The sequence below is a fragment of the Drepanopeziza brunnea genome, assembly GCF_022702325.1.
Source record: "Drepanopeziza brunnea f. sp. 'multigermtubi' strain 214-2 chromosome Unknown ctg5, whole genome shotgun sequence".
Classification (NCBI taxonomy): Eukaryota; Fungi; Ascomycota; class Leotiomycetes; order Helotiales; family Drepanopezizaceae; genus Drepanopeziza; species Drepanopeziza brunnea.
The window spans coordinates 1,494,674-1,520,051 of NW_027094068.1; the positions used below are offsets into that span (position 1 = coordinate 1,494,674).

Genomic DNA, 25,378 nt, shown 5'->3' on the forward strand with positions numbered 1-25,378 from the left:
GAATCGCGAAAAACCACCTTGGACCAGACAGGCATAGTAGGGTGTGGACTTCACCATGTGTCCTCCCCTGTATCAATTTATTAACTATTTTTATCCTGGGGCAGATCTTTTGTTTGAAAGAATGAGTTGTACAAGATACAGAGGAAATGACCTGCAGCGGCATTATATTGCAATCATCCCAGCTAAGCCCCCTTTCCTGTTTCCTCGCTAAATAATTTGCCCGTGTACACCGCTTCGTCATTACATGAGGGGCACAACATGCCTACATTGAATGTTCAAGACTACCTATTTGTCTTCCCTACTTCTCTCCTCTGTAACAATCTTACAACAACACCATATCCGTCATCATGGCAGAGATTCCCGGTACCACTTTGAAGCTTGACTCTAAGTACGACGACTATGACTTCCCCATCGTCTCTGCTACCAACCAGACCGGTCACCCGGGCCACACAACCCCCGAGCAGGAAGCCTCTCTCTACCAACTGCGAATGAAGCTGGAAGCTGCTGGCTACACCGAGAGACTCGACACTTTGACCCTCGTGCGTAAATAGCACAGCCCTATCTTCTCTTCCGTATTTAGGACTAACAGCCTCCAGCTAAGATTTCTGCGAGCCCGTAAATTCGATGTCGCGCTGTCCGAGAAGATGTATGTTGCGGCACACATCCGCAGTATTACTAGATTACTAGGTGGGTCTAAGCTGACCTCGAGGGCAGGTTCATCGATTCCGAGACCTGGCGTAAGGACATCAACCTCGACGACCTGACCCGGAACTTCGACTACAAGGAGAAGCCTCAAGTCGCAGAGTACTATCCTCAATACTACCACAAGACAGACAAAGTACGGATATTGCACCCCGGCAACAATACAAGTGCTAATAGACGAGTAGGATGGCCGACCTGTATACATCGAGCAAATGGGCAAGATCGACTTGACAGCCATGTACAAAATCACCACCGCCGAACGCATGCTGAATAACCTCGCCGTCGAATACGAGAAGGTCGCCGATCCCCGTCTGCCCGCCTGCTCGCGCAAAACCGGCCATCTCCTTGAAACCTGCTGCTCAATAATGGACATGAAGGGAGTTGGGATCACCAAAGTCCCCTCCGTCTATTCCTACGTGAAGCAAGCCTCCGCCATCTCGCAAAACTACTACCCCGAACGCCTTGGCCGCCTGTACCTGATCAACGCTCCGTGGGGGTTCAGCGGTGTCTTCAACATTATCAAGGGCTGGTTGGATCCTGTTACTGTGGAGAAGATCCACGTTCTGGGCGGCGGGTATCAAAAAGAGCTCTTGGCGCAAGTTCCCCCCGAGAACCTGCCCAAGGTCTTTGGAGGAACCTGTGATTGCCCTGGTGGATGTATGGCCAGCGATGATGGGCCATGGAAGGATCCTCAATGGACAAAGCCAGCAAAGTGGGAAAAGGCCAAGGATGCTCATGTCATTGATAACACGGCCACCAACCCAGCTGTAGTCCAAGCTGCCAACACTGCTCAAGTCCCAGTTGTCCCGGCAGGAGATGCGACCCAGGCTGCTCCTGCGTCACAGTAGAGTGTCTGTCATTTGGAGTTGCAGGTGTACAGTGGGTAGGGGGAGTCGAGCATGGATGAGAGAAGAAAGCAGAGTTTGGTGGTATGCGGACCTCCTCTAGTATCCTCCTCTAGTATACCTTGTTATGGGTTCGTTTTGCAGGCCTCCTGACTGCCCAGAATACAATACAGACCTTTTGTCTTATCACTGTTGCCTTTGCTCCCATGATTTTTTTTTTTACTTGTCATGAACATGACCTCGCTTGTAGCACCGGGGTACGATCATCTTGACCTCGAATTGGCCGCATTGATTATCAGAAGAATATCTGAGTACTTGTATTATCCTCTAAAATGCACCCCGTATCGTAGAAGTCAGGATGAAATTTCGGAAATTTTGATAAGGCCAGCCGAGTTTCATTATATCTGACGAGATTATGCAAGCAATATGAATGTGCGGATATATTTAAGAGTGTAAATGATTATATCCTCAGCAGTCTTCAGTAACTTTAGATAACTTTAGATAACTGTTTATCGTCCCCCCCTCCCCTCCCCTTCCTTAGATCCTTCCGTCCACACGGCAAAATCACGGCCACCAAGCCACTGGCCTATGCTCCACTGCAAAATTTCAAACTTTTGTATATGATTCCCAACACCAACGAGATATCCCATGACAAACTCAACAAGGACAGATGGTAAGTCTCCTCAACATCGTATCTGCGTGCACAATTAACATGTCCTAGGCCGAGCTGGTTATGGCGCCAGGTTAAGGTTCTCCTTAGCAACGATTTCCTGGTCACGAAAGTGGCGTGGGTTCGAGTCCCACTCTGTTCAGTGAGCATCCTTTTTGATGTTTTCTTTTTTGGCGGCTATTTTTTTCTTCCTTTTTTTTTTTTTTTTTTTTTTTTTTTTTTTTTAATCCCCATCTCTCCATCCTTTCCGTTCATTTTCTTTACTTTCGTTACCTCTTAACATCGGGTCTTCCTATAGGAGAAAGTCGTTGACGTAAGTTAAGTATTCAATGCAAAAATTAGATTCGCAATACGAACCCCCCACCCCCTCCCAAAAAAAACTCGGAATATAAGAATTACGACGGTTTTGATATTGCCGTGTTGAACATAGCAGGAATACACCCTGGATTATTATTTAGGCCTCTTTCGCTTTGACAGCCGCTCTTGATATCCAGCCTGCAAATATACCTTTATCGCTTGACGCTGCTCCTGAACATTTCTGTTAAAAAGTTTCGTTGGTTCGCCGGTAGCGAACGCATCTCTCTCTCATCAACGTGCATATCGCACTTGGTCACTTGCAATTGCAAAACAACGGGTATGAATGGCATCTAAATTCCACCGGCTCCATGAAGCTAAGCGCGGATCACTTTTTAATACTTAATGGTACATACAGTATACGGAGGTAAGTACAGCGGTGAAGTTTTTCCTGGCCCGCTTTGGAAACTAGCTTCATCGAGCAACACCTTTCCGGTCCCGCGCTCAATCGCATGCGGCTGTTTGTCAAGGATGCGTATGAAAAGGTCGGCGAGATTTGGATTTCGAAGCGCTTGTTGAGAGAGTATGCCGGAGCGTTGTCGGGCTGTGTAGGAGGCTATTAGGAGATTCATAAAATATTGAAACATTGATCCTTTAATACAGAGTAGATATTGTATCGTCGCCATCGGCGACACGAAGCGGGGGACCGGATGGTACGGCAACTGTTCGATTAAGCTAGTTTCCAAGGTGGGTCGGGAAACTTCACCGCTGTACCTGGGGTAGGAGGAGTTCCTCTGAATGGCTACCGGTACTTTTACTTATATAGTAACAACGTTTGTAAGGAGGTTAGTGCTCCTTTGGCTCCTACTACGTATGTTCCGCTAAGCGAGACATGTCCAGGCTAAGCGAACCAGGTCGATAATGGGGAACCGACAGGTGGTATCGAATAATTATGCTATAGGTAGTGAAAAGATAAGCCCTAGTTCAAATTCCGAGTGGATATTATGTAATTCAAAGATGTTTAACCATCATTGCTAGTACTTGGTACTTATCTAGTGATAATACTAGGTCACAGGAGGAAGCTTCTGATGATATTGTGTGTATGGTTGGTATTCTCTAGAACGACCGGTAAGAAATGGAGCGAGGCTATAATAATACAGTATAGGCACCAGTGCCAAGTCAAAAGATCCGTGCGGTGCCCTGGTGGCACATGCACCCTGCTCTCCTTCCGCTTTGCCTAGCAACAGCCATTTATGACGAGGAACCTAGAACGGCAATCGCGAATTCGCCCCCACCACCAATGTCCTTCATTGTAGCTAATTCCAAGCGCAAGGAACCAAGACGACCATGCCGGGGTGAACTAAATCGTCCTTGAGAGCTTCGGGGTTCAAGGCCTTCAAGTCGTAGGTATTGATGCAGAAATCCTGCCCAACCGCTTTGTAACTATCCTCATTCGTCATCGTGTAGTACCCGTAAAGACTGCCCGTGATCCTGGCGCAATCGCGCTTTCGAGGATAGCAAGGAACTTTGTAAGCTTGTCCTTTTTTCGGGACTCTGTTCTCGTTCAATTGCAGCAGGCGTTGCTCATCAACGCAAAAGTCACCCGCGACTTGCTGTAAGGTGTCGGTGTCTGTAGGTTGGTACTCGCCGGTGCTAGAGTCCTCCTCGGCATGGCAGCTTCGGCGCAAGGCGGTTGCGACGCCGAGGAAGGAGGCGAGCAAGAAAATGTTGTTATTGAAACGCATAGTGGAGTTGGTAATTGAAGGTGATCGTTTTGAGGGATTGAGCTTATAAGAAGACTGTAGAGGACTGTAGAGGACTGTAGATGATTGTGTATGTTAAGAGTTAGGAAGAGGAACAGCCTATCTTATATAGTTGTGAGTGCGAGGTGGCCCGGCAATTCCGTATATAGTACTTTCTATCGCTAATATCAAAAATACGAGCAATATACTTTTGGCAAGGCAAGCCATGAAACAATTCGAAACAAAATAGTTTTTTTATGCTAAAACTACCCGCCCCATTGAATAAATGTCGGACCCAGTTTAGGCCCATAAATCGTAGAGCGGTGGTTTCTTAATGGCTCAAAGCCCTGTTGACTCCACTGTATAGACTAAACACTGGCTCAAAGATACTATACTACGTAAGTTGATTGGTTTAAGCTCTGGTAACATTCCTTGCGAAATTATACTTTCGACATTTATTCATGGGAGATACAGTTTTCGAAAATCATCGTCAAGCATTTGAAACCTAGAGGCTCTTGGTTACAATGAAGTCAAAAAAGTCAAGCAAGTATCTAAACTATAAAAGTCGGTGTTCAGAGTAACGCATCCGTTACTACAATATAAGGCCTGAGACCAAAAGTAGCCGGTTGCCGATAGCTTTCTTTATTACCGCACGGTTATACGTAGTATTCGACGGGTAATACTTAAGCTTGTACCGTGGTATATGAAGTTATCCTTTACCGTATTACGCGTTGAGGGTAGGGTAACCTGGATCGATTAAACCGTCATGAGGCCATAAGGCAGAAACAAGCATACACGTATAACATAGCCTCCTTCGCCACTTCTCCCGCTACCTTTTCCGCTACCTCTCGCCAATCCCCTACTACCGTATCCTCTGGTTTAATAAGACCTTGGCAGGCCGTGCGGGTGGAGCCAGCCAAGTAGAGAAGCGAGAAAAAAGGATTATTCAGCCAGCAAAATCCAACGTCGAGAAGATGGTAAAGGTCAGAATTAAGCGAATTTCAATATTTTCGTTCCTTTTTGTAACTTATTTTATTTTGATAAATATATTTAAATATAAATTGCAATTAAATCTATACTTTCTATTACTTTCGATCAATTTTTATATTCGGTTCCATCATCGTCTCGTTTTCGCTTTTTCTACGAGCTTTACTAAATAATCTTAGCATATCGATCAATTCGGCGTTTTTCTTTGTAAAAAAGCCTCGGCTATTGCGCTCTTTTATTAGATCTATTAGATTTTTTTTCCGCAATTGCTCGTATTTATCGCATTCTACTCATTCGGAATCTATATATTAATCGCGTTTTGGTGGAGTTTCAATGGTGAGCAAAGATATATTAGCATATCAAGATGTAATAGCAATGCAATTCTATTCATCTTGGCTGCTTAAATGCTGTAGATTTTGATACTTGGCATTTCTGAGTCATCAATCCCTGCTAATCGGTCACTTATCGCCGGGGCCCGTCTCTACTACGCACGGCTTGCCAAGGTCTCATTTAAACCAGGGGATACGGTACTTCCTTCGCCGTTTGACTTAAAGCATGTTCAACGAAATAAAACCTATTTAGCCTTTCGATAATACCGAGCACGTGCGCTCGACTTCTTTTCTGTTACCTTTATTTTTTCTTAATTTAATTTAGCTGATTATAAGCTATTTCAGCCTTTTATCGATAACGTGTATTCACTTCGAAATAAACCGCTACTTATATTGAAAAAGCTTTACGTTTATTATTACGTCACGTGTTGATTCGAGCGTGCACGTAAAGCTCTTCAAACTTCCGCTTTTAGCCTTTTTTTTGTTACGGTCCTAGCAAGCAGGCCGTGGTTAAGAGAATAAAGGATTAGTCAGCCGAAGCTAGCGGCCGCTTAACGAGCCTCGTACGTGATACCGGTATTCGAATCAAATCAATCACGAGCGAAGCTTTAACGACTTAGCCGATTTTGCGAGCGCGTTTACCGTTAGTCAATCCTTTACAAAGTAGGTAATTGATGCGGGAATGATAAGGGCTACACCCGATTGAGATTAGATTGATCGGAGGTTCGGCGTCCCAGTGGCTGTCTAATGCATGTGTGCCTGTTTCTGCCTTATAGCCTCATGACGGTTTAATCGATCCCGGGTAACCAGGAGGTTTAAAGTGGAAACTAGACTTTTTTGGCACCCTCAAGGGGTCGATCATCACGTAATAGTACAGTATTTCCCATGCCTCGAATAAAGTAGAGTTGTTTTTCCTAAGTATGCTTCAACCTACTTTTTGAGTGGGCCGCCCAGCCAAATCTACTCGCTGCTCTATATAAGAAAATTTTTGCATGTACTACGTATGTTTCCCTTACCATACCGATACCGTAGCTTCCTTAGTTCGAGGGTTGTATTGTACTATCTACGTACTACGTAGTAGTTGCAACGAGCGCGCCACTTGCATGTATGGTTAAAGCAGCATACGTATCTCACATAGTAGTAAGTCTTCTCGCTATTCGGACACTTAAGCTCCTATCGCTCGTGGATAGCTTGATCAAGTACTGCGTCTTGGAAAGCTTCTAGATTGTGAAATATATCGCCTTGCTGAATTGAAACAGGTTTCTCTTAAGAAGCTTTGAGAAATGGATCTGTATTTTTATCAAAATCGAGTATACCGAAGCCGAGGTCGTTGAATGTAGCGTCTAAAGATTCTAATAAAGTATTCAAAGGAGCGTCGGTAGTAAGGATTTCCGCTATTATAGCTAAACAAATCGCGATAATAATACCCTAAAATTGTAAAGCAGCGAGTGAAATTTGGCTGGGCGGCCCACTCAAAAAGTAGGTTGAAGCACAGGAAAAACAACTCTACTTTATTCGAGTCATGGGAAATAATCGGCCATCCTCGAGGGGTAATGCTTACGTAGGCCTGTAACGTGGCATATCCGTACGGACTTCGATCAAGATGAGGTTCTAGACCATCACGTCGAAATCTACTACGTACCTCGAACATGCTAGTAGTAGAGTTTTTCTATTTTTGTACGGATACCTTGCCCCCAGCCACCTTTGCGTCACTAGGCACTTAGCATTGTACCCCCCGGATACTACGATCCCCCCCCATGAATAAATGTCAAAAGTATAATTTCGCAAGAGATCTTACCAGGGCTTAAACCAATCAACTTATAAGGATTCAGCTTTGAAAAGTATCTTTGAGCCAGTATTTATAGTCTATACAGTGGAGTTGACAGGGCTTTGAGCCATTAAGAAACCACCGCTCTATGATTTATGGGCCTAAACTGGGTCCGACATTTATTCATAGGGGAGAGTACGTAGTTCTCGGTCTGAAAATTTTTATATTGTTAAAGCGCCTGATATCTTGGCTGTTGACATCAAACATCCAAGGACAGATGGCCGAGCTGGTTATGGCGCCAGGTTAAGGTTTCCTTAGCAACAATCTCCTGGTCACGAAAGTGGCGTGGGTTCGAGTCCCACTCTGTTCAGCAGGTAAACTTCTCACTGTTTTTTTCACTCCCGGCTATTTTCTTCTCCTTCGTTTCCTCTGGTTCCCCTCCTCGATTTCTTTCTTCCTTTTCCTTGCTGAGCTGCGCGATAAAAGAAAAACAATGAGAAAAGAGCTCTTTTTCGTTTGGTGGGTGGAGGGAATAAGCGAGCGAGCGACCGTTCTTGGCCGCGCCCTGGCTCCCTTCTCTTTCCTGTCTCCAAAGTATGCGTAGATAGGTAGATAGGTAGATAGGTAGGTAGGTAGATTTTCCAAAGACTCTGTTCACTCAATAATTTTCGCCCCTTCTCTCTCCAGTCTACTTTGAAACAATCAGTCCCATCTTATTCATTTTGTTCGGAGCTGGCTAGGACTATTTATTATATGCGAGGAACCAGAGATAGTATAATCCTTCGGGCTTGAAGTTGAATGTGGTAACTGTCTCTCTGACCTGGTATGGTTATGCAGCTAAGCGACGGCAGAAATCAGGCCCGTTCGATTTTACTATTTACTACAGACACAGTCTACTCGCTCTCCTCCTCACTACCCTCCTCCTCGCTACTCTCCTCCTCAACCTCCGCCTCCTTCAACCACTGCACAAAGACCCCCGTCTTCTCCCTTACCCTCCGCATCTCGCCATCCTCCTTGTCGCCCAGATTCTCGCTCGCCTTCCACCACGCCAGAAACGCCTCCTCTTCCAACACCTCGAGCTGGTACAGCTTCTGAGACACCGCGGCCAGTATCACTGCCCCGTTACTCCGATGCACCAAGTCCTTCTGCAGACACCCGATGAAATCCACTTGATCTTCCTCCAACCGGTCAGTACCAACGGCAACTTCCTTCAGAAAGCTCTCGGCGCCAGGAGAGGAAAAGGCGATGCCTGCTGCTTTCGAGGCTTCGATCTTAGACGTCTCGATCAGCTGAGTGATGCGCTTCGTAAAGGCGACTGCGATTGCGCGCCGCATTTGGTGGTCCGTAGCATCGTTTCCGAGACGGAGTCCCATGAACTCTAATCGCGCGGCACCAAAGTCCCCGCCCTCTTTCAGGGCATCGAGTAGACCAGCCACAGCATCGTGGTGGAAATTCTCGTTCGAGGAGGAGCCGGGCTCGCCGTCCTCGGAGATACTGCCGGCGAAAGAGGAGTGGCGGGACCGGCCTTCGTCGGGGGGAGAGATAGACGGCTCGGAGGTGATGGTAGAGATGGATTCCGAGGAGATGTTGAGGTGCGAGGTGCTGTAGATGAGGTTGCTGTGGAAGATGGTGGCTTCATCTTCATCTTCGTCAGAGTCCTCGAAGAGGTAGCCTGAGCCGCCTTCGCCTACTATGGACAGGTCGGACGGTATTACAGCTGCTGATAATGAATCCGAGTCCGAGTCGTCGTCGCCTTGTCTCCGCTTGGCGCGGGTGATTCGGGAGGCTTCTTTTACTTCCTTGCCGTCTGCTATCCGGACGCCATAGGAGAGGAGAGCACCAGGCTGGATCTTGCAGTTCTTGCCGACGACAGCTTCGCTGGCGATGATGGCTCTGTCCACAACCGAACCATCGCCAACTGCGACATCGTCCCAGATGTAGGCATTCTGAATCGTGACGTTCTTACCAATCTTACACCTCCTCCCAATGATGCTGTTCGAGACCACACTCCCATCTCCAATGCTCGTATCCTTGCCCACCACTGTCCTCTTTCCCACTTTGCACGTCCGCGCAAGAATCACCCCATTCTCTTTGCAAAGCCCACCACGCTCAAACTTGTAGCTTTGGCCAGCCAGGAGGTTGCTATCCGGCACAAGAGGATAAGTCCATCTGCCGAGGATATCCTTACTCACTGCCTCATAAGACTGCAAGTTGAAGACCCTCGCCGCATAATGGTCATCCACTACCTCCGTGTGTATCGTCTTCCCATTCAGTTCATAATCCTTCAACACACCATGCAAGAAATGCCGTCTCGGGACCTCATAATCGAACGACTCCGCCCACAAAGCCAGCACATCCGGCGTGCAGATATCGATCCCGCAATCGATCAAATCGGTCCGGATCTCCAGCTCGGTATGAGCAGATATCAGTTCCGGGTCTAGATTGACGTATCTGTTTGCCTGCAACGGGTTTATCTCCTCGTAGTGTAAACACCTGCTCTTCGTCGGGTCCACCACGAAAACAGGCGTGATGCCTTTACTCTTTGTCCGATGTGTTTCCAGTCCCCCGGCGCGCAAAACCATTGTCATAATCGCATTCTTATCTGCCAGTCTCCGCGCTCTGTGAGCAGCTAACGCAACATCGATTGGTAGATTCGATACCAAATCTCCATGTACGAGCAAAAAGTCTCCAGTGATCAAGTCCCGCGAGTCAAGATCCCGCATAGCGTCTCCGACGGATCGGGCGGTCGTCCTGACAATCTCGAGTTTTGCGAAGGGCGAGGCGGGGCAATCAGGGTGCCATTTCGAGGCTTGGATGTAGCGTTCCACGTCCGCAGTATGCGCGCCGCAGTAGATGTAAATATCTGCCACACCAGACATGGCCAGGAATTCGAGCGTGTATTCGATCAGAGGGGTGTTGGCTAGTGGTAGTAGACACTGGTGTAGATCAGCTACTGCTCCCTTCACACAGGGCTACCTTCTGCATCTGCCAGAAGCTGGGGGGTGGCTCACTCTTGGAGTCTGCAACGTAAAAGGACTAAACCGCGTCTCGAACGAATCTGCAAGAACCTGTCCATTGTCAGTTCTCAAACCCTCTCCTCAAGCTGCACCACGGACACAATAGCACATACAACAGCCTGCAGCGTCTCGTCCCTCTCATCCTCGACCTTCTTGCCCGGCGCAGCTTTCTTTCCGCCCTTCGCAGCTCTGCCCCCGCCCCCACCGGCACCCTTCGCAGACTTTTGCGCCTGCGCCATCCTCACAATCTTCCTTCCTTCCACTTATTTCTTTGGTCAGATATCTGGATTGTATCTTCTGCTCGTTTCGTAACCTCTTGAAGTTAGTCGATGTCGCAATTGTGAAAGTGGTGAGTTTGCAGCGTAGGTATGGGAGGTGTGTAGATATATGTGCGTCGAAAGTTTTGAGTCATGGAGTGATAGTCAGAGTAACCGAGTTCGCAAAAAGCGGCGCTCAGTACTTAAGGCTGACATGACAGGGGGCGTTGCACAGATTCACCTCACTGAGGTCTAGAACCTCAACAGCAAAGCATACCTTATTGCAACGACAAGTCTTGCTTTCTGTGCTACAAAGTCATCAAGAAGCGTCTGACTGCTCGATCTCATTCCACAAGTTTCATCTTGCGCGAGAGGCAGATAGATGGCAGACAGCTTGCTACCTAACTGCCTGAGAGCACAGAACACGGTCACTGGTAACTTCAATGTCAAATCAACAGGCACATATAATGTGATTTACTTTTGTATACGCTGCAAATATTTGGCCGCACGTGCAGACCTATTAACAACTGACCTATTATCGACAGCGGTACTCCTGTGGCGCCGATTTAACCTCAACACCAAGCTGTTTTGTTTACCTGATGGTTTCGATACCTCCAAATATCGCCTCGCCCCCAAGCCTCGAACGCCGTCGAGAACGTGGACGGCAATACCCAGATTGCGCTTTTTATAAAAAACCTGGTCTTGCTCGCTCTTAAAGGCCGAAGTTTTTTTTTCCCCTGGCGTCTCATTGCGGAAACCCAGTCCCAGCCCCATAGATTCTCTGCCTCTTCTCGGGATGATTTTCAGTATCTCCACCGAGATCAGATATACCCCGTCTACGTACGCCGGGTCCGGGTTGCCCGTGTACCTGTTGTACCTGCCCCTGGACCTGCCCCTGGACCTGTCCCAGTGCAGGATTCGGAGGCGGGGGAAATCCAGCTTGCGGACGAGGTTGGGCAGTTGCCATGTTGTACTGCCGGTCATCTCCCATAGGTTGCATAAAGACACCGGGAGCTCCTCCTATCTGCGATTGTCCAGGAAGTTGACTTGGAGAATGCCATGACGTGGCTGTCACGGGCGATTTACCAGGGGACGCATCTTCATTCAAGGACTGTGTCGCCGAAATTTGTTCCATTTTCGGCCCCAGCGGTGTTTGAGCAGAGTTGTTGGGTGTTGCGAAGCCGGGATGTGCCATTTGAGGTCTTCCGGTCGGAGGGAAAGCCGCATCCTTCTTGAAGCTTGGCAGGTGCTTTTCCAAGGCTCTCAACATGCCCTCTTTTGTGAAAGGCTTGGGCAAAACATCATTCATACCTATATACTCATATCAATACCGAATTATCGAAAGGAAGCTGCCAGACTGACCGTAACGGAAGTACATGTCGATATCATCCGCTCGAATGTTGGACGTCATGGCTATGACGGGGATTTGCGGTCTCATTTCTCTTATACAGACTGTCGCAGACACACCGTCCAAGTTAGGCATGATAATATCCATAAGGATAAGGTCAACTTGGTTATCAGAATGATTAAGCTTGTTCACGGCTTCCATTCCATCACACTAAAGGATGTCAGCGAAAACTATATATGATGGATGGCTTTACAACCCACGGCTGTCTCAACACCGCACCCGAAAGCTTCCAAAAATCTTGAACCTATATCAGCGCAAACTCTATCGTCTTCAACCAGCATAATGCGAGGCTTCTGCACTCCCCACACACAATCCTGGGGGTTCGTCTTTCTTCTACCACTAGCTTGCCCCCCCCCGGATAAAATGTTCGACATCCCCTCGGGCAACATCTCCGGCATGGGATTGGTGTTCATCATTCCATTCGCAGGTAAGGAGTAAGGTATATTGTTGATGTGCTCGCTGTTGATAGGATCAATGCCATTTGTGTGACCTACAGGGTATACCATGTTATCTAGATCGTTGGCTACAGGATACCCCATATTCGCACTCGTGTTCTCCGTATGAGGTGCCATTGAAGCCCGGGGATGATCATTCGGTGGCGTCGAGTAGTCGTGTATGAGATGGAATTCATGGCTCATCTGCTCGAGGTGCTTTTCGGGCAGGCTCTCAGCCGAAAATTTTTCAAGTAGTTCCGAAGCCTGTTGCAAAGGCGATGCGGGATGGTCATCCATAACCCCGTCATTTGGTAATCCGTCGAATGGGCCTGCTCCGATGCGACTACTCCGCCGATGAGTCGCATTAACACTACGCAAAAAACCCAGCACCAGATGCATAACACCTTCATGGTTCTTGATGAACTTCTGTAGGTGAACGACTTGCTGCAGCAATGTAACATGGCCTTGGGCGAGATCTTGGTACCTCTCCGAAAGTTGTTCGAGTTGTTGTTGAGTTGCCATCAATTGGCTGTTGACGAGGTCCATCTGTTGAGAAGGGAATCCCTGATCTTCCATGTTCTGGGTTGTCTTACGCGGTGCTGGCGCCTTTCGCTTAATGCTGTCCAAAGAATCCTTCTTGTTCGCCTGAAAGTCAGGATGCTTAAACTCCCATGCCTGACGGGTGATTGATTAGTCGTAGGAGGAAGACCCGGCGGCAGGCGACTCACATTTTGCCCGTAGGGGGACTGAGTGCTGTCATCATTGTTACACCGGACCTTGTGGAAGTCATACTTGTTCAGCTGTCGCACAAAGGAAGCAAAGTTGCTATGCTTAAAATGCATAGGCAGAATTTGCTTCGTAAATCTCTCGTTCTGCAAGATATCAGCGGCGTAGGATAGACACAGACAGCTGAGAGCATACTTCGAGCACCACAAAGCTCTCGCCACCTTCTCCCCACCGTACAATCTTGGCGTAAGAAGGGTCTTCGAGCATGCTATATTGCAGCGTATTAGCCACCTGGCGCAACGACACCTCCCGCAATGGTAGATTTGTACGGGAATTTTGTATACTGACTTATACAACTTGCGAACCTGGCCCAGGATCAGTCAACAGGGTCAGGTCTAGGCCGTTCGAAAGGTAATGAATGTACTTACAAAGTCGCTGGAGCTGTTGGCCGCAGGGCCCTGATCACCGCCTTTGTCCATGGTGTAGATTTCTGACGGGAGCGGTAATTTGAATGTCCTGGTGTTGCTTAGCCGTGGCCGAGGTCTCGAACGTTCTCCACGTCAAGGGGTTGGAGGGGTTGTTGTAAGTGTGTAGCGCAGAAACGCGGTCGGATAATGGCGACGTTGGGAAGCGGGTGCGGCGGTTGAGGGGGGGGGGGGGGGGGGGGGGAGCGATCGGTCGGTGATGCTCCTACTTAATCTTGCGTTGAAGCCCTCGACATGGCGTTGGGGGGTGGGTGGCGTGGGCAGGGCGATGTTGAACGAGGTCGAGGTCGAGGTCGAGGTCGAGGTCGAGATCGGCGGGGGTGCGGCGGCAGGCGTGCGATGCAGATATATTCTTTGTTCTTTATCGCTAATTGATTGAGTTGGATTGGGTTGAGGTGAGGTGAGGTGCAATGGGTTGAGTTGAGTTGATCTGAGTTGAGTTGAGTTGCGTACGGAACAGTGTGGCGAGGGAGGGGGTCGTGGTGGTGGTGGTGGTCGTGGTCGTCGTCGCGGTCGTGGTCGTGGTCGTCGTCGCGGACTTTGAAATGGTGTGGGAACCTTGACGATGATCGTTGGCTTCTGGACGGATACAACATGTTTATCCACTTGCCTTGCGATGATGTTAACAGGCCCGCACTGAGCAAGGGTCAGTTAGAGAAGCGACAGATTAATAAACAGACCCCCCCTCCCCACCTCCCTCGATGAGACGGGTGATTGGCATTTCGGGCTGGACGAGGGTCCCATCAAGGAAAAAGAGCCGTGGCTGTATTGCACCCTGAAAATGATTCAAATACCGTATAGACTGGTTTAAATGAGTCCTTGGCAAGCCGTGCGCGGTGGAGACGGTCATCGGCGATAAGTGGCCGATTGGCAGGAATTGATGACTCAGAAATGCCAAGTATCAAAATCTATAGCGTTTGAGCAGCCAAAATGAAAAGAATTGCATTGCTACTACATATCAACATGCTAATATATCTTTGCTTACCTTCGGAACCCTCGGAAAAAGCTCTATTCATAAGAGAAGTTGAGTTAATAATTAGCTTATTCTTAAAGAAACACGAACCAAAAAAAATCTATAACTATAAATTAATTTTAAGTAAAGGTCGGATTAAATATATACGTATATTCAAACAGAATCGAGCTTAACGAATACTTAAAGCCTTTCTAACGAAAATGAAAACGCTAGTTCAGCTTTAAAACAAGGCTTAAAGGTATAAAATCTCAATCCAACTCGAACAAAGAAGATAGTTGTAGTAAAGTGCTTTTTTTAAAATATAAGTTTAAATTTCTCAATTTAAAAAAAGATCTGATAGTATAGAAAATTGAAAATATTTAAATTCGCTTGATTCTTGACCTATACAAGTATCTCGACGTTGGACTTTGCTGGCTGAGTAATCCTTTTTTCTCGCTTCTCTACTTGGCTGGCTCCACCGCGCACGGCTTGCCAAGGACTCATTTAAACCAGTCTATACGGTATTGGCTCAAGCGAGAAATCCGAGCGTCCGTAAACATGAAATTATACGGAGCAACTACCGTACCTAGGCAGGTACTTATCCCTTTTGACTTTCTACCTCCACCAAATGCCCCTTACCAATATTTGGGATATCTTGGTGTCGCTAAGGAGAAGCAAAGGAGAGAGAGAAGAGGTAGGTACTTCTGTTGTACCGTAGGTACTTATGTTGTACCTGATCATAATCATCACAGCACACGAGCAACTTCGCTCAGTCGAAACTCGAAAGCCCTTATCCGTACGGAATAACTAAAGTTTCAGGGGACCCGACTAGGACCCGGACCAGGACTCGGCCCTTACTTGACAGTCTTGCGAATTTTGAATGCGCTAATTAGCTCGAAAATGCCCCTATTTCCGAGGGAAAAGGCGAATCTCCGTAATAGGTAGGAGATCCATACTGTATAGGTACTCGCTCGTATCAGGCACCAACCATCCGCTAATCTGTCCATTCTACTGGTATGGAGTCCGCTGTATCGCAAGAAGTGAAGAACAGTGCTCATGGGAAACAACACCAGTGACAAGAAATGCAGCCCAGGTGCATTTTAAAGAAACGACTGGGAAAATGATGTCGCTGCAAAATATGGATAACAAGTCAGTTCGCTAGCATCGCCCCTGCGGTGATCTCTGTCATCCAAGATTTGACCAAGATAGGTACCTAGGTAGATGTCCGTACGGAAATGTCATGGACTTCGACTTCGACTGTTGTAATAACCGTGCGCCAGTAAGGCAAGCTGTCGACTACCGGTACTCTCATTGGCATTGAATGTCTCTGCCCTGCCAAAGAATAAAGAGGCACGGGAAAGAAACGTGAACTAGGTGCTCAAGACAAAGATTCTCCGGGATCTGGAGCACTGGACTGCATGCACCAACTGTTCCTGGAAATACTTAAGTATTCTGATGCCAACTGTGATATATATTAGCAGCCAGACAAAACTTTATCAATCGACCTGAGGCTCCTGATGACCTCCACATCAGATACAGGACAGTTCAGAATTGGTTGCAGCAATCAGATTTTCCCCGTGCGCAACTCCGGTGCGATCACTGAATCAGAGACTGAGAGGATTCCTTCCCGTTGCTTGCTCACGGCGGGTTTGTTCTGACAAGGCACTGGCAATGGATGTGCCCAAGTGCTCGCTGACTTGACAGACGCGGATACATGGCGCCTCGCAACCGGTGAAACCATATTGAAAAAGTCGTGATGTGATGTGTTTGATATCTGTCGCCAGGCCAGGGGAATCCATTCTTAGGTACTCACGCTACGAGTAGCGCACCTACGACCACTTGAAGCGAGGCTGAGAACTTCGTGATCGCAACAATTTCAACCGACGATCCGATCGAACGGAAATATCCCTTTCCAACCTTCAACTCAACTCACGCACTACCTCACTACCAGACCGCCAGGAGAACTGCGAGAAAAACTGCAGACTCCTTGGCCCGTCCTCCCAAAAGTGTTTGGATTCCTCCGCACGTCGCGTCTTGTAAGCGCAGCCTCGTTCCACAAGATGGCGCGCAACGTTTATGGCTATGGCAATGGCCCTCAGGGTCCATACACCTTGACTGCGCTCAACAGATGGTCTGTTGCAGATAAAGCTCAACTGCCAGGTAGGATGGTGCTATCGGCCTCTGCAAGCACGTATTAATCTTCACGCAGCGATGGAGAAGATCAAGGCCTTGCACGTCTATGATTTTGATAATACCCGTTAGTGCCCACCCACCTGTACCTTGGATGGCCGTGTGCTTATCTCTTTTCTACAAGTATTCAATAGCCCTCTCCCAAATCCGAGACTATGGAATGGACCCTCGATCGGCTTTCTACAGTCCCAGGATACATTTAATGCGGGTGGTTGGTGGCACGACTCGAGAATTCTAGCCGCGACCGGTGAAGGTGTTGAGAAGGAAGAGCCGCGTGCCTGGGAGGGATGGTGGAACGAGAAGATCGTCGAGTTGATCCAGCTCAGCATGCAACAAAAAGACGCCGTGACGGTTCTGCTCACTGGGCGCTCCGAAAAGGGATTCACCGAGTTGCTTAAAAAGATGATCGCAAGCAAAGGTCTTGACTTTGACATCATCGCACTGAAGCCAGCTGCGGGACCCAACAACCAACAGTTCTCAAGTACCATGAAATTCAAGCAAGTTTTTCTAGAGACTTTGATGGAATCTTACAAAGGTGCGGAAGAAATCAGAGTCTACGAAGACAGAGTCAAACATACCAAGGGTTTCAGAGAATTCTTCACGGACTACAACAAGCGGCAGAATGGTGCGAATGGAAGTATTCCAACTCGAGGCCCAATCGTCGCTGAAGTTGTTCAGGTAGCTGAGAGCGCTACCCATCTTGATCCTGTCCAAGAAGCTGCAGAGGTCCAACGCTTGATCAACGATCACAATGCGTCCATTGGCAGTGGAGACCAGCGTTCTCGTTTTGCTATCAAGAAAACAGTCTACTATACCGGCTATTTGATCAGCAACACTGACACACAAAAGCTACTTACTCTAGCTCAGCTCCCCTCTAAAATGCCCGACACCGAGATGAAATTCCTCGCCAATAATATCCTCATCACGCCCCGCCCCGCCCCTCAGAGTATCCTCGACAAAGTCGGCGGTATAGGCAGCAAGATGAGTTGGGTAGTAACCGGAACCGCCGTCTTCGAAAGTAAGATATGGGCTGCATCCGTCCGCCCCGTCTCATCCAATATAAGCTACTACACCGAAAATCCCGTCCCCATGGTCGTGCTTGCGCTCCGCAAAGGCGCTCGCCCTGTCGACGCAGGTAAGATCCAGAACTGGCAGCCTGTGCCTCAAGACAAGCAGTACGTGTTTGAGAGCACGGTGGGCGAGAAGGTCTTGCTTCGCATCGAGGCGGAGGACCAGAGCGAGACTTCGTATGAGAGCCTTTTCCCCAGCAAGACTCATAAGCGCAAGCATGCGCCGGACCCTGACGACGCTAGCAGGCGAGATGGTGGTCCGTATGGCCATCCTACAGGTGGTGGCAGAGGTGGCTATCAGCACGAAAACCACCGTGGAGGTGGGGCAGGTCGAGGTGGTCGGGGCTCTCATCGTGGTCAGCGTGGAAATCGTGGTGGTGCAGGTAAGGGGAATGGTGGTCGAGGTAAGGGCCGTGGAGGGTACAAGAATTACCAATCTCTTGACGATGTCGGAGAGAAGGGTAACAACACGCCCACCTACAACGCCGCCGTGTCGTACGAGGAGTTCCCGCCCTTGCAAAAGCAATATCAGACTCCTCAGCAGCTCGTCCAGCAGCAATTCCAGCAGTACCAACAATACCAGCAACAGATGCAGGCCAGGAACGGAAACGGTAACAAGGGCGGCAATGGTAATGGTAATGGGGATCTGCAGTACTCGTAAATCTCGACCGGAATCTTCATTGATCATTGTATTTGAGCGATTTGTACATTACTGCATCGGCTGAGACTGATATTTTTGGTATTGCATAGCTGGGTGGGGTCAGGAGTAAAGAACGTATGTATATGGCTTAGATATGGCTTATGCCTCCTGCCTTGTAGGTAGATCTCTTCCCTACCTCCACGGCAGGCATATGCCAGAAGCTCATTGAATAATACTTGTATTGCAAAATCTGTTATTCTTTCCGGAATCACACGGAATACGGCGAGGTAACTGATAGGGAAACACTTTCTGCTTTCCCAAGCTGCACGATTGGACTAATAAATATGTTGGTTGAGTAAGTAAAAGGAGCTGCTCCGTACATTCTCTTTCGACATCTTGGTTCTGTGATTTGAGGAGAACCTTGCATGGTTTTGGGGAGGGGAGGGTGTGTGGGATTAGGAGGGGGGTTTTTTTTTCTCCTTTTCTCTTTTCTTTGAGAACGTAGAGATATGCTTCATGTCCGACGTAGTCGCTCTGTTGTCCCAGGGCGCTGCGAGATGAGAATTCGAGCGGTGTGGTGTGAAGGTTTGGAACGGTAGCCGGTGTGAGTGTGCTTCACACTATCACTACTTCGCAGAGCGACGCAGAGCGACGCAGAGCGAAGGACATTGAGAGAGAGCGAAACAAGCAAGCAAGCAAGCAAGCAAGTGACTTGCCAACCGAATACAAAACACAAAGCACAAAATAGAGAGCATTATCTAGCTTCTTCGATATCCATATTCGTGACTTTTTCTAATGTTGGACATACAGGCCGGCCCGAAACTGCAGCTCTCTAAATTTCTAAGTCCAAGCTGATTTTTTTTCTTTATTCTCGTCTATGCCTCTCTATTCTATTATATTCTGGAGATCTATGCTCCAATCGAATAAATTAAATTCCTACATCTCTCCCCTCTTTCTTGCTTGAATTCAGCTCATCCTTCCTCTGCGGCTCCAGCTCCCGCACGATCCACTCATACACAGCCCACTGTGCAGCGTTCACCACGAACGCCCTCGTGCTGCACACGCCCAGCCCTCTGAAGAATACCCCTACGCCCTCGCTGCGGTACGCATTTCTTGCTATGGCTACAGCTCCCAGTCTCTGCGATCCGGTTGCTTCGCCTGCTAGTAAGGGGGCAGCTTCTCCCGGGCTGCTGACGCGTATTACGACGGCTTGTTGAGTTTGAACGCGGGTTTTGATGACGTCCAGTGGGAAGATGCTCGCCCACGTTACCACGCCGGCGATTCCTCCGCACAGCAGGACCTTCGCGGCTTCTTCCAACCGGGTACCGGCTTCTCCGCGCTCCTTCATCTTCTGGACCATGAATCTGGTCGTGAGCTCGTAGCTCCAGAAGTAGAAGCCATAGCCGACGCTATCTCTCAGAGCGGTCACCACGCCCCCGAAATACAAGCCTCGGACCCCTTCTGTGCGCAGAATTTCTTTGGTAATGCCCCAACTTGAGGCAGCGGCTGAGGTGGTGGATATCTGAGCGCGGCATTTGACGATTTCGGTGGGGGTGGAGATGACCCACGTTGCGAGGCCGCCGATGGCACCTGCTATCCAAGTTGTCCAGAGGTTTGAGGGACTAGATGGTGACTGGGAGTTGAGGAGGGTGCTGGTGCGGTTGTATGTTACGAAGAGCAGGGCGTTGAGAGCGCCGTAGCCGATTATTGGAGCTGTTGCTCCCCGGATGAGGGAGGAGGCGGACTGAAATTGCGTCCTGTAGGATGATGGGGGTAGTGGTACTCCGGTTGAGAGAGAAGGTGTCGAGAGAGCTGGTGAGGCCTGGAGACGGACTTTGATGAGGTCGAGAGGGTTTCCAATGAGAATCCCGGCTGCGCCACTGATGTAGCCGGCCCAAAAATCGGCTGACATGGCGTAGAATATATACAAGAGAGAGCGCCAAAGACTGGGTTGAGATTATTGCATAACCATGATATACAACATCGAAATATCAACTCAAAGCCGAGAAGTTGAAGGATCCCCCGCTTACTGCAGAGCCTCCTCTGACTTCTTTACCCAGTGTTTTCTTTGAGCTGAAACCGGCAAGACTGGGCCCGAAGAATCCCGAATCGACCTCTTCGCCAACGTGATCTGAGTGAGAAGTCCCAGGAAAATGGCTGCCCACCCCAGGCCAGCTCTGAGCGGCCGGGGAACAGAAGCAAGTCTTGGGAATGTAGAGCTTAACGGCTCATAGGTTGGTGTCGTCCGACGTATATACTGGTGATGGGCGACTTGCAGTGCAAAAGTTCCCATAAGAATAGGACTTTGGTATTTCGCACAGAGCTTGTCCATGGCTGTGGGCGGAGGCGGCGGGGCCATTTGATCGAACCCTACTAGCGAGGAGCGGCGGATAGCTAAATGATAAATGGACCTGGGGTAGGTGAGGCGAAAAAAGAGGCAGAAAAGAAATCGAAGAAACAGTTCTATAATCGGAGGATGTAGCGTGTAGGAAACATGAGGAATGTCAAAATTTCATGAAACTTCCAAGGGATGAACCTGTGTACCATTCACATCTATTTCAATGACAGTGCACGACGTCGTCCCGGTTATCTCCTACCTGCCAAGGACTCGTTTCGTGCCTTGCCTATGCAGCCACGTGATGCGGTGACCTCGAGACGCGCTTGACGCGTTTTGTTTTCATCCATCCCCGCCACTCAATCCTAACGCCCCTATATCTACCATCCACGACAATCAGACCGCCACTGGAGCATGATCCTGTTTGAACACCGATTAAATTGAGCCAGCGCTGAACCGTCAAGATGATCATCACTCCGCCTGATGAGCTAACAACAAGTACGCCTGCGCCGACGATGTTCATCACTCCGCCTGACGAAGTAGCAGCAAGTACGCCTGCGCCGACGAAGAAACGCCTTGGGATTCACAGAGGAACACCCCAGACCGTTGATAAACTGAAGAAGCCATTCGGGCTTACTCTGAATGAAGATAAGGAGAACACTTATCCCACGCCTCCTGCAAAAGCATCGGCTCCTCAAGGCTCTCAGCGTCTTTACACCCCTCAATCCGTGGATAAGCTCGTGAAACCCTTCAGATGCCCAGGATCCGCGACTATCACACGCGCATCCGTGAAGCCGGCGCGAAAGCGAAGAAAGGTTGACTATGGAGGTGCGGATGGAGAACAGGAGGATGGAGATAAACCCTGGACGAACGAGGATCGATTGGCCCTTGCGAACAGAGAATCGAACAAGTTCCCGGTATTCCAGGTCAAGGACAAGGACACGATGTTCAGAAAGGCATTCGCCGTTCCGCTGGCAAATAAGAGCCTCCCATCCTACAATCCGAATCGACCTCCTCCCACTCTCGGTCTCAGGCAGGGAGCAGTCTTCATTGCAAAGCCGCTACATGATCCCAGTGGCGAGTTCGCAATTGTCCTCTACGATCCGACCATCGATGAGAAGCCTAGGACCATTGAGGAGGCTAGGAAGGCTGAAAGTGGTGAACCACCAAAGATAAAGGAGCCTCTCGTACACAAGTCACTGGCGGAGATTCTGGGAATCAAAAAGGTTGTCGAGAGCGAAAGGCCGAAGGTTCCTGTTGTCATTGACCCTCGACTATCGAAGGTTCTACGGCCCCATCAGATCGAAGGTGTGAAATTCATGTACCGGTGTGTTACTGGAATGATCGAGGACAACGCAAATGGTTGCATTATGGCCGATGAAATGGGTCTCGGCAAGACTTTGCAATGCATTGCCCTGATGTGGACGCTGTTGAAGCAGTCTCCTGAAGCTGGAAAGCCCACAATTCAGAAGGCTATTATTGCATGCCCTTCTAGCCTGGTGAAGAATTGGGCGAACGAACTTGTCAAATGGCTTGGACCAGATGCTATCCAGCCATTCGCTATCGATGGCAAGGCTTCCAAAGAGGAACTGCAACAACAACTACGACAGTGGGCTATCGCCAGCGGCCGATCGGTTACCAGACCAGTTATCATCGTTTCCTACGAGACTCTGCGGCTTAATGTGGAGGAGTTGAAGAACACGAAGATTGGACTCATGCTCTGCGATGAAGGCCATCGGTTAAAGAACGGCGACAGTCAGACCTTTACGGCACTCAACGGCCTCAATGTATCGAGAAGAGTAATCTTGTCCGGAACACCAATTCAGAACGATCTTACAGAGTACTTTTCACTCATCAGCTTCGCCAATCCTGGCCTCCTCGGCACGCGGATGGAATTCCGCAAGAAGTACGAGTTGCCGATTCTCAAAGGACGAGATGCTGCGGGAAGCGACAAGGATCGTCAGAAGGGTGACGATACTGTGCGCGAGCTGCTAGGCATAGTCAATAAGTTCATCATCAGACGGACCAACGATATTCTATCCAAATATCTACCAGTCAAATACGAGCATGTGGTATTTTGCAACCTGGCTCCTTTCCAGCTCGACCTATACAACCATTTCATCAGTAGTCCCGACATCAAGGCTTTGCTTCGAGGCAAGGGAAGTCAGCCTCTCAAGGCTATTGGATTACTAAAGAAGCTTTGCAATCATCCGGACTTGCTCAACCTTCCGGAAGACCTACCTGGATGTGATAAGTATTTACCCGATGACTACGTTCCGAAGGAATCCCGAGGAAGAGACCGAGATATCAGACCATGGTACTCAGGAAAGATGCAAGTCTTGGATCGAATGCTTGCACGGATCCGCCAGGACACGAACGACAAGATTGTCCTGATTAGCAATTACACACAAACCCTTGACATGTTTGACAAGCTTTGTCGTGATCGAGGTTATGGTAGTCTTCGCCTTGACGGTACGATGAATGTAACCAAGCGACAAAAGCTTGTAGACAGGTTCAATAACCCTGAGGGAAGCGAATTCGTCTTCCTCCTTAGTAGTAAAGCCGGAGGATGTGGTCTCAATCTTATCGGGGCGAACAGACTCGTTCTCTTCGATCCAGACTGGAATCCTGCCGCTGATCAACAAGCTCTTGCACGAGTTTGGCGTGATGGTCAGAAGAAAGACTGTTTCGTGTACCGCTTTATCGCGACAGGAACGATTGAGGAGAAGATATTCCAACGGCAATCGCACAAGCAATCATTGTCTTCATGTGTCGTTGATTCCGCCGAGGATGTGGAACGTCACTTCACTCTTGACAGCTTGCGTGAGCTGTTCCAGTACCACGGCAAGACCACCAGTGATACGCACGACACGTTCAAGTGCAAACGTTGCAAGCCCGATGGAAAGCAGTACATCAAGGCTCCGGCAATGATGTACGGTGATACGAGTACATGGAATCACTTTGTCAATGAGGGACTGAAAACGATCCAGGATTTGCTGCTGAGACAGGAGTGTGGGGACGAAGCTGTGTCTGCTGTATTCCAGTATATATCCCATTAATGCATCTTATTGCTGTTATATATTAGCAGGCTGATATAATCTTTTGGGCGTTTGGGCGTTTGGGCGAATGAAGATGGGCAAGATGGGCACGTCGGCGACGGCGTAACTGTATCCATTTGATTGGCAACTGCAAGCGGGTTATGGTACTGGGTGAGCGAATACAGCCGTGCTTGAAAAAATGGGTAGCATTTACAGTACCAACAAAGATACGATTGTTTTCATTTCCCTTCCTCTGTAAGAAACGAGTGACATATCGCTTGTAACGCCCCATGAGATCTAGTCGATTGGGTGGTACAGATTGGGAAGGCGCGTCCCTGCGCTGTACAGGAATGCAAAAGTGACAGGTTCCCCACATATCGAGTACCGCCGAAATGTGATTCTGTCTAGCGACCTCGATGGCGCCCTGTCTTTAAGGGGGGTGGAATGGCAAGGAAGGTAGGAAGGTGGGAAGGTAGGTAGGAAAGGTAGGAAGGAAGGTAAGTACCGTAGGTAGGTGAATAAATGGTCGAATCCGGCGACCTCGCTTCCATGACTGGGCGGATCGGGGCTGGCTGCAGATCGGCAAGTCAACAAGGGGCAATAAGCGAAAGATATATATATATTAACTGGTCTTCACACAGGCGCGTCTCGGAACTTTAGATACAAAGATGAAGGATACTGCTTTGTAGCCGAATATTGGTGGCTAGGCGGGCGGGCGAGCGGACGGCGCTTACGGGGTATACGACAAGGCTGGGCAGACGGAGAGCTCGTCGTTGGAGCGAGGAAGGTTGCTGAGCCAACTCTTTTTTTTTATCGTCTTGTTCGTAGGGCTGCGGATTTGGAAGGTGGCGGTTTGTATAAATAGGTGTGAGATAGGAAAGGGGAGAGGAAAGGGGAGAGGAAAAGAAAGGGGAAGGGGTATCTTGATTGTCTTCATATATACAACCCACTACTCACTGCTCAGATCTCGGGATATGATTCATCAATGGAAATTTCTTTCGACAGAATCATGTCAGTTGACGATACGTTTCATCTTAGACCCAGTCACAGATTCGTCCGAGAAACGCCGCATTCATCTTGTTTTGGCGGCGGCAATATGGCAATAGTGGAATCTCAGAGATTGATTTGAAGAGACGACTGCATAACATCCTGTGTTGGTGGAGTATATAGCCACTCGATCTCCTCGAATCAGCCCTTAAAAACAGGTTTGGGGGTTTCGCTAGCGATGAATCTTCATTCGATCTTCATACCAATTGAACGGTTCTATAACCGCTGGAATACCAGTAAATGGTTTCGAGGGAAGAAGATTCAAATTTCCCCGTTTGGCAAAAATCGAAAAGTTCGTGGGGAGGTGGACTGTCTCATCTGAGAGTGTGCGATGTGGCAGTACCCCTTCTTTGGAGAGCACGAATAGTAGGCGGGCTTTCGGAGATATTTGGAAGACATACTCACGGAGGCTAGCTTGAGGTTTAATAGCTGTAGCTTTCGC

At 48.7% G+C, this 25,378-nt stretch overlaps 7 protein-coding genes across 7 annotated transcripts; 3 read left to right on the forward strand and 4 right to left on the reverse strand.

Moving 5' to 3' along the window:
* Positions 1-347: 347 nt before the first annotated feature.
* Positions 348-1,550, forward strand: L3040_003740 (uncharacterized protein; the record flags this gene model as incomplete). Its single annotated transcript, XM_007294648.2, has 4 exons — positions 348-539; positions 597-646; positions 715-838; positions 888-1,550. 4 exons carry the CDS (start codon positions 348-350, stop codon positions 1,548-1,550), a joined length of 1,029 nt encoding a protein of 342 aa, XP_007294710.2.
* Positions 1,551-3,827: 2,277 nt separating this feature from the next.
* On the reverse strand, positions 3,828-4,256 carry L3040_003741 (uncharacterized protein; the record flags this gene model as incomplete). Its single annotated transcript, XM_007294647.2, has 1 exon — positions 3,828-4,256. One exon carries the CDS (start codon positions 4,254-4,256, stop codon positions 3,828-3,830), a length of 429 nt encoding a protein of 142 aa, XP_007294709.2.
* A 3,974-nt stretch (positions 4,257-8,230) lies between these two features.
* On the reverse strand, positions 8,231-10,593 carry L3040_003742 (uncharacterized protein; the record flags this gene model as incomplete). The annotated part of the gene is made up of 3 exons (XM_007294646.2): positions 8,231-10,273; positions 10,349-10,405; positions 10,468-10,593. The coding sequence occupies 3 exons, from the start codon at positions 10,591-10,593 to the stop codon at positions 8,231-8,233; spliced, it is 2,226 nt and encodes a 741-aa protein (XP_007294708.2).
* A 763-nt stretch (positions 10,594-11,356) lies between these two features.
* Positions 11,357-13,658, reverse strand: L3040_003743 (uncharacterized protein; the record flags this gene model as incomplete). The annotated part of the gene is made up of 7 exons (XM_007294645.2): positions 11,357-11,922; positions 11,974-12,169; positions 12,220-13,128; positions 13,182-13,325; positions 13,375-13,447; positions 13,528-13,544; positions 13,608-13,658. The coding sequence occupies 7 exons, from the start codon at positions 13,656-13,658 to the stop codon at positions 11,357-11,359; spliced, it is 1,956 nt and encodes a 651-aa protein (XP_007294707.2).
* Positions 13,659-16,676: 3,018 nt separating this feature from the next.
* Positions 16,677-18,537, forward strand: L3040_003744 (uncharacterized protein; the record flags this gene model as incomplete). The annotated part of the gene is made up of 3 exons (XM_007294644.2): positions 16,677-16,776; positions 16,826-16,873; positions 16,931-18,537. 3 exons carry the CDS (start codon positions 16,677-16,679, stop codon positions 18,535-18,537), a joined length of 1,755 nt encoding a protein of 584 aa, XP_007294706.2.
* Positions 18,538-19,444: 907 nt separating this feature from the next.
* Positions 19,445-20,428, reverse strand: L3040_003745 (uncharacterized protein; the record flags this gene model as incomplete). Its single annotated transcript, XM_007294643.2, has 1 exon — positions 19,445-20,428. One exon carries the CDS (start codon positions 20,426-20,428, stop codon positions 19,445-19,447), a length of 984 nt encoding a protein of 327 aa, XP_007294705.2.
* Positions 20,429-21,315: 887 nt separating this feature from the next.
* On the forward strand, positions 21,316-23,910 carry L3040_003746 (uncharacterized protein; the record flags this gene model as incomplete). The annotated part of the gene is made up of 1 exon (XM_007294642.2): positions 21,316-23,910. The coding sequence occupies one exon, from the start codon at positions 21,316-21,318 to the stop codon at positions 23,908-23,910; it is 2,595 nt and encodes an 864-aa protein (XP_007294704.2).
* Positions 23,911-25,378: the final 1,468 nt, after the last annotated feature.